This window comes from Canis aureus, chromosome 4, assembly GCF_053574225.1.
Source record: "Canis aureus isolate CA01 chromosome 4, VMU_Caureus_v.1.0, whole genome shotgun sequence".
Classification (NCBI taxonomy): domain Eukaryota; kingdom Metazoa; phylum Chordata; class Mammalia; order Carnivora; family Canidae; genus Canis; species Canis aureus.
In genome coordinates, this window is record NC_135614.1 from 50,709,644 (window position 1) to 50,721,710 (window position 12,067).

The window sequence follows — 12,067 nt, forward strand, 5'->3', positions numbered from 1 at the left end:
GTGATTGCTTAAATGCCATTTCAATATACAATGAAACCTATTTCCTAAAAGAAACATTACACCTACACCTAATAAATATTTTCTGCTCTTAAAATAATGGCTACTCATTTTTGCTTAAAGAAATTACACAAATAATTAGCTAAGTCCATTTTTATCAATTTTGCTTCAAATTGATAGAATCCATTTATATATATCTATTATGCTAGAATATCAATTATAATTTTCCCTGGTAAATTAAAGCACTTCATTTAATTTTAATTTTCTGCATATCATTTGTAGGCAGGTACTGAAAAGCCTTCTGCATTTTATATATATAATATATATATTATATATATACCAGAATTTTAATTCTGGAAAGGGTCATTTAAAATTCAAGTGCATCTTACCAGAAGTTGTCTTCACTACTTCAGTAGTATTTCTCAGTCCAACAAATGAAAATTGATAAAGCCTCCAAGATCTTGTGTCACCCACTTCCACAGAACTACGCTTCCATTGGTAGACAATTTCTTCACGTGGATAGCCATCTGCCATGAGATGGGAAAGGACACATTTAAAATTATTTATAAATGAACATATGTAACAACCACCTTCCATGAACAAGACCTAAGGTAGGTGTGAGAGAGATGGAGTGATAAACTAAAAGATCCTGAACTAAAGGAACATCACAATAGAGGAAATAAACGCAATGACATCTTATCCTACCATTGTTTAAAAACTATGAGGTCATGATTACCCTTGAAAGTCATTTAATTCACATAAAAGGTATACTATACATGGTTTCATGTATACTATATGCATACTTTACATTGTCTAGGGTAAGATATAAAAAGTAGCCTGTATATAATAGTACATATGCAAGCTATTGTTTCATGATGAAGGGTAGTCAACAGGGCAAAGTGTTGAGAGTCATGCAGAAGCAGAAAATAGAAGAGCAGACTCAAGTGCCTCTCCAGGGCATGACCTTGGAGTGGAAGATGACTGAGAAAAATAACCTCAACTGTTTACCTTATTCTCTCTCTCTCTCATTTTTTTGGGACTTCATTTTAATATACATAGAAATTCTACTTACTACAATTAAAAGTAGTAAGTAGAAATGCCAAGGGAAAGATACCAATGAACACTATGTAGATTCTGAAGAAGTCAATCATGTTCAGACAAAAGAACAGAAACCCTTTGTGAAAGAGATATTGTACTGATGATGTAGTGATTATCAGTAACATTTACTAGCCATAATACCCTAGACAGGTTTCTTCATTTTATCCCCTAAACTATTTGTTTCTTTATGGGGATGATGGTAGTACTTATTTCATGAAACTGATGGTCAATGCATATTTGTTGAATGGGTAAACATTAATGAGTTAATTGTAGAATAAACTCAAGTATGGGTGTTTGGCTGGCTCAATCAGTAAAGCATGCAACTCTTGATCTTTCAGTTTTAAGTTCAAGCCCCACGTTGGGGAGATTGCTGAAAATAAAATCTTAAAAAAATAAAATAAACTCAGGTAAAAATAGATGATAGCTAGCTAGCTAGATAGATAGACAGACAAAACTAGACATCATTTAAACTATATACTAATAATGCTATATAAACCTAAATCTTAATTATAGAGACTGATTGACCACTTGGAATAAAATCCCTACGTGTGTTCCTTTTCTTTCTGTTTGGTCCAAGTAGTTGTGTTTTATGTGTTTATTAATTAAGATGAAAGAGAAGAGAATGCATGATCCCCATATTGGCATGGAGCAGGAGTAGGGAGGCAGGATGTGCTGAAAATTGAGAAAAAGAATGATGTTAGGGAACTTCCTGAAGAACGTTTGTGATTTCACTTTTTTGATAGCCGTAAGTATCATTAAGTTATGTTTGGGTTCAGAAGACAGTTGTCCATCAGTGACCTAAAGACACAGAAATCACCAGTTCTTAAATTTTAGCTGACTCAGAAGAGGAACAGTTCCAATTGGAAATTAATAGAAGTCTCATATCCTAAAGGTTGGGGAAGATTTTATTTAAAATATTCCATTCTTGAAAAAAAAAATTCCATTCTTGGATAAAGTAAAACATGATATACAGTGATATTTTTCCTCTAGTTCATTCTGGAATTTATATAATGATGAACAGATGACTCCTTCTCTCGTCATTGATTTTTTTTTTTTTGAAAGTATAGTTATCATGATTTACTTGGCTCTTATGAGTCTCTGTCACTTCCTGCTGGGGAAATTCTATTTATAGAAATATAAACTTAAAATGCATAATTAGTTTTTCATTCTGCCTAGTATGCATAGTTGGCAGACCACAAATAAGGAGAAATGAGCAACCTAACATGGATGTTAAACAAATAGTGAAGCAAATATCTAGGGGAAACTGAAGGTTGGTTTTGGTTCAGGCAGGAAATATCTATGGTTACTAAAGCTTAATTTGCATGTCAGTTATCATGGATCATCTTGCTATATAGGCTATTATCTGATAATAATAATAACAATACTAATAATAATAATAACTAATAAAAATAATAGAGCTTTTTACTGAATCTTATCATATGTGAGGTAGCATACCAAGCATTTTACAAATATTACAACAAAACAATATTGTGGTAAGCCAGGTCTCATAATCTCTACCGGGTACCTGAGAATGTGGACTCACTGCAAGATTTAGTAATTTGTTCAAGTTTATTTGATGGAGTTGAGATTTGAACTAGACCCATAAGACACCAAATATTAGTCTTTTACTCACCAGTAAATAACTAGATATTGCTTGACCTCCAGATGAAGAAGGTAATTTTCAATTTTGCTATTTTTAACAGAGTACTGAAATTGAAACTAATACTGAAATTTAAACAAGCAAATGATACTGTTGAATCTATGTACTTCCTGATGTGTAAGGAAGAAAATAAGTAGCAAATATTTTGCTACTCTCTTCTGCACCAACAGAGGCTGGGGGTGGGGTGGGGGTGGGATGGGGGCAGAGAATAAGGATATAAAATCTACCATTATACCTTTCCATTGTGGCTAGGCCTGGCTTTGCAATCCTCCTTGAAAAATGCCTCCAGACAACCACTACGAATTTATTAAAAGTTTATACACCAGTGCAACCTACTTGTAATTTCTGATAAAATAGATTCTTTTTTTGCAGGAATCACTCTAATAGGGATAAACTGGTATTGTGATGAAATTAACTGTCAAAATCTTCAAAGTCAACAAAAATGCTTAATTCTGTATTCTGTATGAGTCTCTCAATTAGTTGGCATTGCAATTAGAAAACTGTTGCTGAGAGGATACAGAATACAGAATACAAAATGAGATTACTTACAGCTGGAGAACTCCAAGGGGCAGGAATGTTCATCCATTGGAAAATTGTGCAATTGCAATTGGCACTCTGCATCAATTGTCAACCTAAATAGAAAGATATGGAACATAAATAGAAATCACTTAGACAGTTTTAAGAATGTACACTAGTTCAATTTTTAATGACTATTCATCTTTGCTCCTTGAGAATACATCTCATATTCTTATTGATAACACAAGGTGATTCTCCCTGAAGAAACACACCAAGTCCAGGAGGAAATTACTTAAGACTTAATGTAGACCATTTTCACAGATAAACCAATAGGATCTTAATGACATCAACCCTATTTTTTCCAAAATTTATGATCATGTAATTTTTTTGGCAAATTAATTGCATGCATGAAATTGCTTGGTTGAATATATTTAACTTAACAGTTTTAAGAACTTAAGCCTATTTACTGTTTGCATGTAAATGAATGCTGATAAATTCTCAGATCTTATCTGCTAATTAAAGCAGAACATTCTGTGTGTAAGTACTTGTTAGCTGTTAGATTTAAATTACTATATGTGGGCAGCCCTGGTGGCTAAGCGTTTTAGCGCCGTCTACAGCCTAGGGCCTGATCCTGGAGACCCAGCAGGATTGAGTCCCACGTCGGGCTCCCTGCATGGAGCCTGCTTCTCCCTCTGCCTGTGTCTCTGCCTCTCTCTGTGTCTGTGTCTCTCATGAATAAATAAATAAAATCTTAAAAAAAATAAAAATAAACTTTAAAAAATAAAACAAATAAATTACTATATGTGAGTTTTAAAATACTGATATTTCACAATGGAGTATTATGCATTCTTTTACTGGAACACTATGAAGTTATTAAATAGTATGTTATAGAGTAGAAGAATATTTAATGGCAAACAAGAAATTTAAATACACATACACAGACATATTAGAAAAATGTTAGTGAATCTCAATTAGTTTGCATCTGGGGTGCTATTAAAGATACAGGTTTTCTTGATCTCAATATGGGCTGGGATTCTAGGAGGATGAAATTTAATGGAGTTCCAGATGTTCGACCACCTTTGCCTTTGGAGAAGTATGAATATATTCCAACATTGTAATGGTGATGAGTTGATGATTTTTAAGATTTCTTATTTCTTTGCTTATCTATCTTACAGGTATTAATCTTAAAGCAAAAAAAAAAGTATTAGTTTATAAACATTTATTTAAGAGACTTCATAATTCAGCATAATTTTTAATTGGAGAGATATCATTTTTCTGTGGTATAATAGGACAACTACTAATGTTAACAATTACTAATTAAGTATAAATAATAATATTGAGCCATTAATCATCTATCTGGCACTGGGTATAATAAATTGTTCTCTAATTTAGTAAGTGTTATTATGGCTTTATTGTCCTTGAACTTGTCCAGAGTCACAAAGCTAGCAGCACAGTTGAGATTTGAACCCAAGATTATTTGTCTTGAAAGCCAAAGGTTTTAATCACTGTCATTCAATAATTATATGCTCTTTCAAAGAAAAGGTTAGTTTTTTTCGTAAGTGCAATTATAATTAAATTTGATTTTTTAAATCATTTTCAAATTAAACTGGAATTATTAAAATTGAAAATAATTTAGAGAGATTGCAGATATGAAGACAGATACATATGTATGTATATGTATTATCTCTGCACCCACAAATGGCCTAATATAGAATACAACAAGAATAAAATCAACTCTCTGTATAGATTCACAACTCATTCAAACTTTGAATCTCATGAGTGGCATTTTTGAGGTAGTTCTATAATTAAATATTGTATAGAGATTCCACAAATTAATGGAATTGAAAAAATGGGTGTAGTTATGAGAACGATCAAACGACTTAGGATAGTGTGAGTGACTTAATATTTCAAAAGCAAGACTGACTCTGATTTATATCAAATTTTGCTTTCCACTAGATTCTAATTTCATTCGCTATACTCTCTCTCATTTAATGAAATCCATGATGAATACAAATATATGCCATGAATTTTTTATCAATTATGGTCATTTTTCCGTTACTGACATAACTCTGATAAAGATTCTGAAGCTATTTTAAAGTATTATATTTTGTAAGCCAAATGTTATATAAGGAATAAAGTATATGCCACAAGAGCTTTTTTTTTAAAGTTTTTATTTATTTATTGATGAGAGACAGAGAGAGAGAGAGGCAGAGACATAGGCAGAAAGAGAAGCAAACTCCCTGCCATGGGCCTGATGTGGGACTCAATCCCAGGAATCCGGGATCACTACCTGAACCAAAGGCACATGCTTAACCAGTGAGCCACCAGGCGTCCTGCCACAAGAACTTTTAAAAGGAATCATTTTGAAGTGAAAAGTTCCAGGATACTAAGATCTAGAAGAATCATATTATCCATTATTTTTAGTGAAAATATACATAAATAACTTTAATATATGTTGTGCTTTTTATATATCAGGTTGCATGTTAAATAATTTACTTATTGGTCCATTTACTCCATATGATAAAACTATGATAAATAAAACTATGATAAATAAAACTATGATAAATAAGAAATAAAATAATTATAAGAATTATTATCTCTGTTTTATTTATTTTTAATTATTTGTTTATTTATTTATAAAATATTTTTTATTTATTCACTTAGGGGAAAGAGAGAGACCACCAGCGAGAGCATGTGCAGAGGGGAGGGGCAGAGCAAGAGGGAGGAGAAGAATCCACACTGAGCAGGAGCTCAACATGGGCCTTCGATCCCAGGACCCCAGGATCATGACCTGGGCCAAAGGCAGATAGATGTTTAACCAACTGAGCCACCCAGATTCCCTATTTCTATTTTATTTTATTTTTTTATAGAAGTTAAAGAAATGAAAAGAGTTTGCTCAGACTGTCTCGGGTGGAGCACGAACCGTGGGGGTGGCAGTGCCTCCTTTCCAATAATCTCCATCAATTTCTACCTAATCTCTTTAAATAAAAATGTAACCAAGTAAAAACATCAAACTTACTAATAAAACCAAGATCCCTCCTGCAACCAGATAGCTGCCCCTAAGTCCTAGACATAGAAATTCTGGAGAGTTGTCCTAATTCATATAGAGAGTAAGATACAGAGCTAAGAACCAAAGCAAGATTTTCCTGGTTCTTAAGTCTATGTACTTATCTATTATGTTGTTTAATATTATACTCTCACCCATGAGAAACCTTGAGATAAAAATATTTTAAAGGCACATAAAGGCAAGTGGTAAGAAAATGGTATCCAGTAATTTAAGTAGAAAATCTCCCAAATATTTCTTAACTTTTAAGTTCAGAAAATAAACGATACCACCTTTGAGTTATCCCTAAAGAAGTCCACTCCCAAAATAGCCAATAAATTAAGTCAGCCTATGAAGGTAGTGGGGAATGGGTACTGGGAGATAGAATTCATTGTACTTACTATTATGCAGCTAAAGAGAAGGAGGTATAGACCTCCACACCAAAGTTTATCCTTTAGCAATAGTTTCCTTGGAAACAGAGACATTTCCAAGAATAGCAACTAGTGGTCCCAAGGATAACTGACTATTTTTGTTTCCTTATTCTAAAGTAGCAGAACACACATGCAAAAGCCAAAACTGGTGCAAAAATCCGGTAACCTTCCAAAGGCCAAGGGAAATTTCATGTCTCTGCGAGAAAACAGAGTTCTCATATCAGTCATAGAAAATAATTTCTACCTATGACTTTGAAAAAGCTCACTGATAAGAGAAAGAAAAACTAATTTTGTACTATCACATATTATTTTGATCACATGTGCCCACCCTGACGTAAGTTTGAAATTTCTTTCATTCCTCTTCTTTTATGAGAGTGGAGTTGATCTTTGTTTTATTCCCAGAGATTACTGCTTTCCTTTTTTCAAAAGCATACCGTAAAGTGTAGAGCACTCGACCATCATTCCAAATTCTCAGCATCCTGTTAGGGGTGGTTATCCAGTGTGCATCAGCCTTTTTGGAGTTTCTGAAGAAAGTGTCTGGAATCCAGATTTTCCCTACCATGTTGCTATTCAATCGGAGGACTTTAATCGTGCTGTTAAATTTCAGACGTCTGTCATACCATGTTTGGGCAAAAAATATGTCAATTGTATATTCCTGTTTCAAAGAAAAGGTGAAATAGAATATTTTTAACACAGAATTGTATTGTAGAGCATTTGTTTGCATTTATCATTTGTATTCTCACTGCCAAAGCAAAGTAAAACTACTTTGGTTTTGAATAATCCAAAAGAAAGTGAAAGCTTTGCTAAGGAAACTCACCCATCTTTTGTAGACAAATTGATATTTTTATGAAAAAATAGACTTGTTTAGATTAATTCTAGTGAAAGATCGTAGCTGTGGTATAATCATTTGAATTCAATGTTTCTAGAGCAGTTTCTCATGTTAATTTGGGCCAGCTTATTCTTTGTTTTGGGGGTGTGTTGTGTACTGTAGAACGCTTAGTAGCATTGTTATCCTTTACCCACTAGATGCCAATAGCACCACCACCACCCCCCTCAACTCTCTGCATATTGTGACAGCTAAAAATATCTCCAGACATTGCCACCTATATCTCTAGGAAAACAATCACCCAGGTTCAGAATCACTGCTAAAGAGTGAAGCAAGCCCATAATACTGAAAACAGTCCTAAACTGGAGCTCTGGAGGTTCAGTTGCCTCATAATAAAATTGAGATCTTTAAGGACCTGTCTTGATAGATAATGTGAAGATGGAAAAGGGGAATGCCCATAAAGTGGTTTATACAGTGTCTGACAGATAGCAAACACCAAATGCTAAGGTAACCTTAAAAATTTTGCTACTATTATACTTGTCCTTTTCTCTAAACAAGAGTAAATGAACCAATTAAAAAACAATCTTAAAAAAAAAAACTTTACTACTGTACTAACTGCATCACAAAGCACATTTGCAAAGTGCTGTGATGAGAAATAACTTTATAAAGGATTACCCTCAAGTATATATCACTCAGATGGCAAGTGATTGACTCTAATCAGAGAAGTAAGTGTGATGTGAATTCAGACCATTAGACCTGGAGTCAGAACACTGAAGTTCCGGTTTGTCATATTTAGATATTATTTAACATTATTTTATAACTAGATTTTAATGATGTTTATAAATGAGAAAGTTAAAGAAAAAATTCAGTGTACTCAGAATATGAGAGCTGGGTGATGAGAATTATCCATATTTCCTATTCAATCCCATCAACCCACCACCATTTTGTAATGAAGAATACACACAAACAGGGAGATTATTTATTTGCCCAAAATACACAGACTGTCAGGATCAGACTAGAACCTTCTTCCTTTGCCTTATATGCATTGTTCTGTGTTATTTCTTTGCACCTCCTACTGTGACATCTTATTGTAACTAACTACATTTCCACTAGGGTAAGTCATATTACTTCATTCACCACTTAGTTCTATATTTGTAGTCTACAAACAGTAAGAAGGGAACCTATTCTATGAAAGTCTTTGTCAACTAATTAGTGATGTGCCAGTAGATTAACTAATTAACTTCTGATCTACACTTTGGCAGGAAGAAACACACACACATGGACACAAATAAAAGATTTAAGAGTCACTGAATCAGCATTTCATAAAATGTGGTCCTGGAATAACAGTTCCGGGAATTAGTATTCCTGCAATTAAAAGTTTTATGTTTAAATAAACTATCCATATAGCTTCTTCTTAAATATTTACAATTTGCATTAGAATGCTAAATATACTGAAAAACTGTAGTTATATGGAAGATATGTGTTGGTATTTGTTTAATGGTTAAACAGGCAAACTTATTTGAATTGACTGTGCAGGTAGTGGCATATGTTTTTTTTTATTTTATTTATTTATTAAGGATTTTATTTATTCATGAGAAATAGCGGGGGGACGGGGGGCGCAGAGACACAGGCAGAGGGAGAAGCAGGCTCCATGCAGGGAGCCCGATGTGGGACTCGATCCCAGGACCCCAAGATCACGCCCTGAGCCAAAGACAGATGCTTAACTACTGAGCCACCCAGGCATCCCAGCATATGTTTTTAATCACCACTCGTGAGAACACTTAAACTTTCTTATCTCCCTAACTCAACAGAGCGTCTTACTGCTAGGTTGGTAAACACTATTTCAAAATTATAGTATCATTATGTTGTATTTGTTATGTTGTTATGTTTTTTAGCATTTTTTACAAGAATTAATTTATCTATATAGATCACATTTAATTCTCATAACAAATTATAAAAAAGTTATCTTCCTATTACAAAAGAGAAAAAAGAATATGAAAGATTGTCGCTCCTGTACGAAATTTTGTTGGCATATTCTTTCCTATTTTTTGACACTACATCTCTTGTCTAATATGTTAATAAAATAGACTATTAGAAACTTACCATATTGATAGCATTCACTGGACCGATGCTATTCACATACATGTCTGTGTGAATTAATGTTGGTTTCACTGTAAAGAGAATGACAGAGATATGTGCATGTGGAGAAGCACAACATTTTAATGTTTTAGTCTGTATTATTCTAGAAATAGATTTATTTTGCTATATTAGAAGTGATTTATTCACAACTAATTTGGTGTCAGTAATTAATTCACTACATTTGAGTAACTATTTGTTTTCCAAAAAAAAAAAATCTCCTTTTAAGCATGTAAATGTAATAACTAAGCAAATTAGAGTTTTGAAATTGATTATCCTTTAAAATTACATTAAAATGAACAAATAAGAAAACACTGCTCAGATTTTCTTCAGCCTTAATTTTACCATTTTTTCTTTAAGCCATGGAGTTAACTCAAGCATGGTAATCTGACTTGACCCATGTAGAAAAAATAACTACTTAGTGATCCAGAAAAAAATATTAGAAACATGAAGTAGAGACATAAACAGCAACAAATATTATTAATTGTTTTTGAAACATTGCCCTCTGTTGATTCCTTTCATAACCACTTTATCCTCATACACCTCAGTCAACACAAAATCAATCTTCTTCAATGACTTACTCAATTGTGTGACTCATCAAATAATATGAGGAAACCATATGGAAATCCAATACACACCTATTCGTCAAAGAGGACTGACAGTAAAAATCATGTAGTATTACATCCATGACCAAATGGACGTGCTCCATTTTCATTTAAAATTTAATGAACAAGGATTCATAATAGCATTCTGGGCTTCAATTCAACAAGTATGTTTTTCTCATCTTTTTCCCCTTTCCCTGAAAGTGCCATGCCCTAATTTTCTGTGTTGGATTGAATTTTTCACTAGTCCCTGCCTCTATGCCTCTGCCTTCTCCGCAATAAGGCCACTTCTCGGCCTCTGAACTTCAGGCTTGACATCTGACCTGTGTTGGCTAATACAACATGAACAAGTGAGTGAACTATTTCTAATCCCCTTATGTATGAGCCTCTACTTCATCTTACTCTGTTATTTTTTTTAAAGATTTTATTTATTTATTCATGAGAAACAGAGAGAGAGGCAGAGACACAGGAAGAGGGAGGAGCAGGCTCATGCGGGAAGCCTGACATGGGACTCCATCCCAGGTCTCCAGGATCACGCCCTGGGCTGAAGGTGGCGCTAAGCCACTGAGCCACCAGGGCTGCCCTACTCTGTTATTTTCATGAGAAAGATACTCCTAGCTAGTCTGCTGGTCCCAGGAGTACAATGAGAATATAGCTTTCTTAAATGAGCAGCCCTAAACTGGCTTAATTTAGATTAGACTGCCCCGACCAAAGTGCTAACTAAATGATTATTATATGCCATCGAGATCTGTGACATTTTATGACACAGCAGTAGGCAACTACTATATCCTTTCTTTACCATTTATTTACTTGTTTGTTTTTGATGTTACTTCATAAAGAAGTGGTCACATTTCTTCTGTAGCCTTTGTCTAAGATATCTAGGAGAATTTGAATCTCCAGCTCTCAAGCCCCACTTGAAGATCATAGATCCTCTTTCCTCTTTGTATTTATCAAGGCCCCTCCTACCCGCATGTCTGAATGCTACTTTTACATTCTTTATTTTTACAGCATATAATAATCATTTAAGAATTTCCACTTATTGAAACACTAGTGTTTTCTTCTAATGTGGTAGGCATCACAAAATACTTTAACACACCTCCTATATCAGGCCGAAGTTTATTGTCGTATCCTTCCAGGAGATTATTTAAGATGACAGTGACATCACCCTCAGGAACTTTAGGAGTCAAGACCCACGTTTTGTTAGAAGCATAATCCTCATAGTCATCATCAGATTTTTGGCTGGTGAGGCTAAGAAAACAAAAATATTGTTCAGGAAACATTGACTATATCCAAGAGGATTTTTTACTCACAGGCCACTGAGGAGAAAGGAGAAATGAAACAGGATTATAGTATGTATTATAATGGATGACAGTGAATTTTTTCACTGAGGCTTCATCGAGCTAATTAAACTGCACAGATGTAGATTCAAATGCATTAAAGTGTACTCCCCTGTTTCCCAGAATGCTCTATCTTCCCATCTATAAGTATACCATGTTTTCCGAGTAATTTTTGCCTTTTCCCCATAGTTGATATTCTTCTTGTCCACCTCCCAAAGCTCAAGAAGGACTTAAGAAAAAACTCTTTTTGTGAAAGTGATGCTTAAAATATCATAATGTAGTCTCAGAATTCAGACACAATGTCTACTTCTTCCTCCCCTAAGAAGTTAACTTGCTTCAACCTATTAATGAAAGTAAGAGACTGATAATTAGATTCACTCCCACAAACCGCCAGACAAGCCTCTCCTCTTTCAATTGAACT

At 34.0% G+C, this 12,067-nt stretch overlaps 1 protein-coding gene across 3 annotated transcripts in view; it reads right to left on the reverse strand.

Moving 5' to 3' along the window:
• Positions 1 to 12,067, reverse strand: part of GABRG2 (gamma-aminobutyric acid type A receptor subunit gamma2) — a 107,197-nt gene that overhangs the window by 66,282 nt on the left and 28,848 nt on the right. For all 3 annotated transcript variants that reach the window (XM_077895624.1, XM_077895623.1, XM_077895621.1), the window contains exons 2-6: positions 11,406 to 11,557; positions 9,675 to 9,742; positions 7,180 to 7,400; positions 3,305 to 3,387; positions 387 to 524 (exon numbers count right to left, since the gene is read on the reverse strand). In XM_077895624.1, the coding sequence (XP_077751750.1) occupies positions 387 to 524; positions 3,305 to 3,387; positions 7,180 to 7,400; positions 9,675 to 9,742; positions 11,406 to 11,557 (662 nt within the window). The remainder of the gene's footprint in view (positions 1 to 386; positions 525 to 3,304; positions 3,388 to 7,179; positions 7,401 to 9,674; positions 9,743 to 11,405; positions 11,558 to 12,067) is intronic.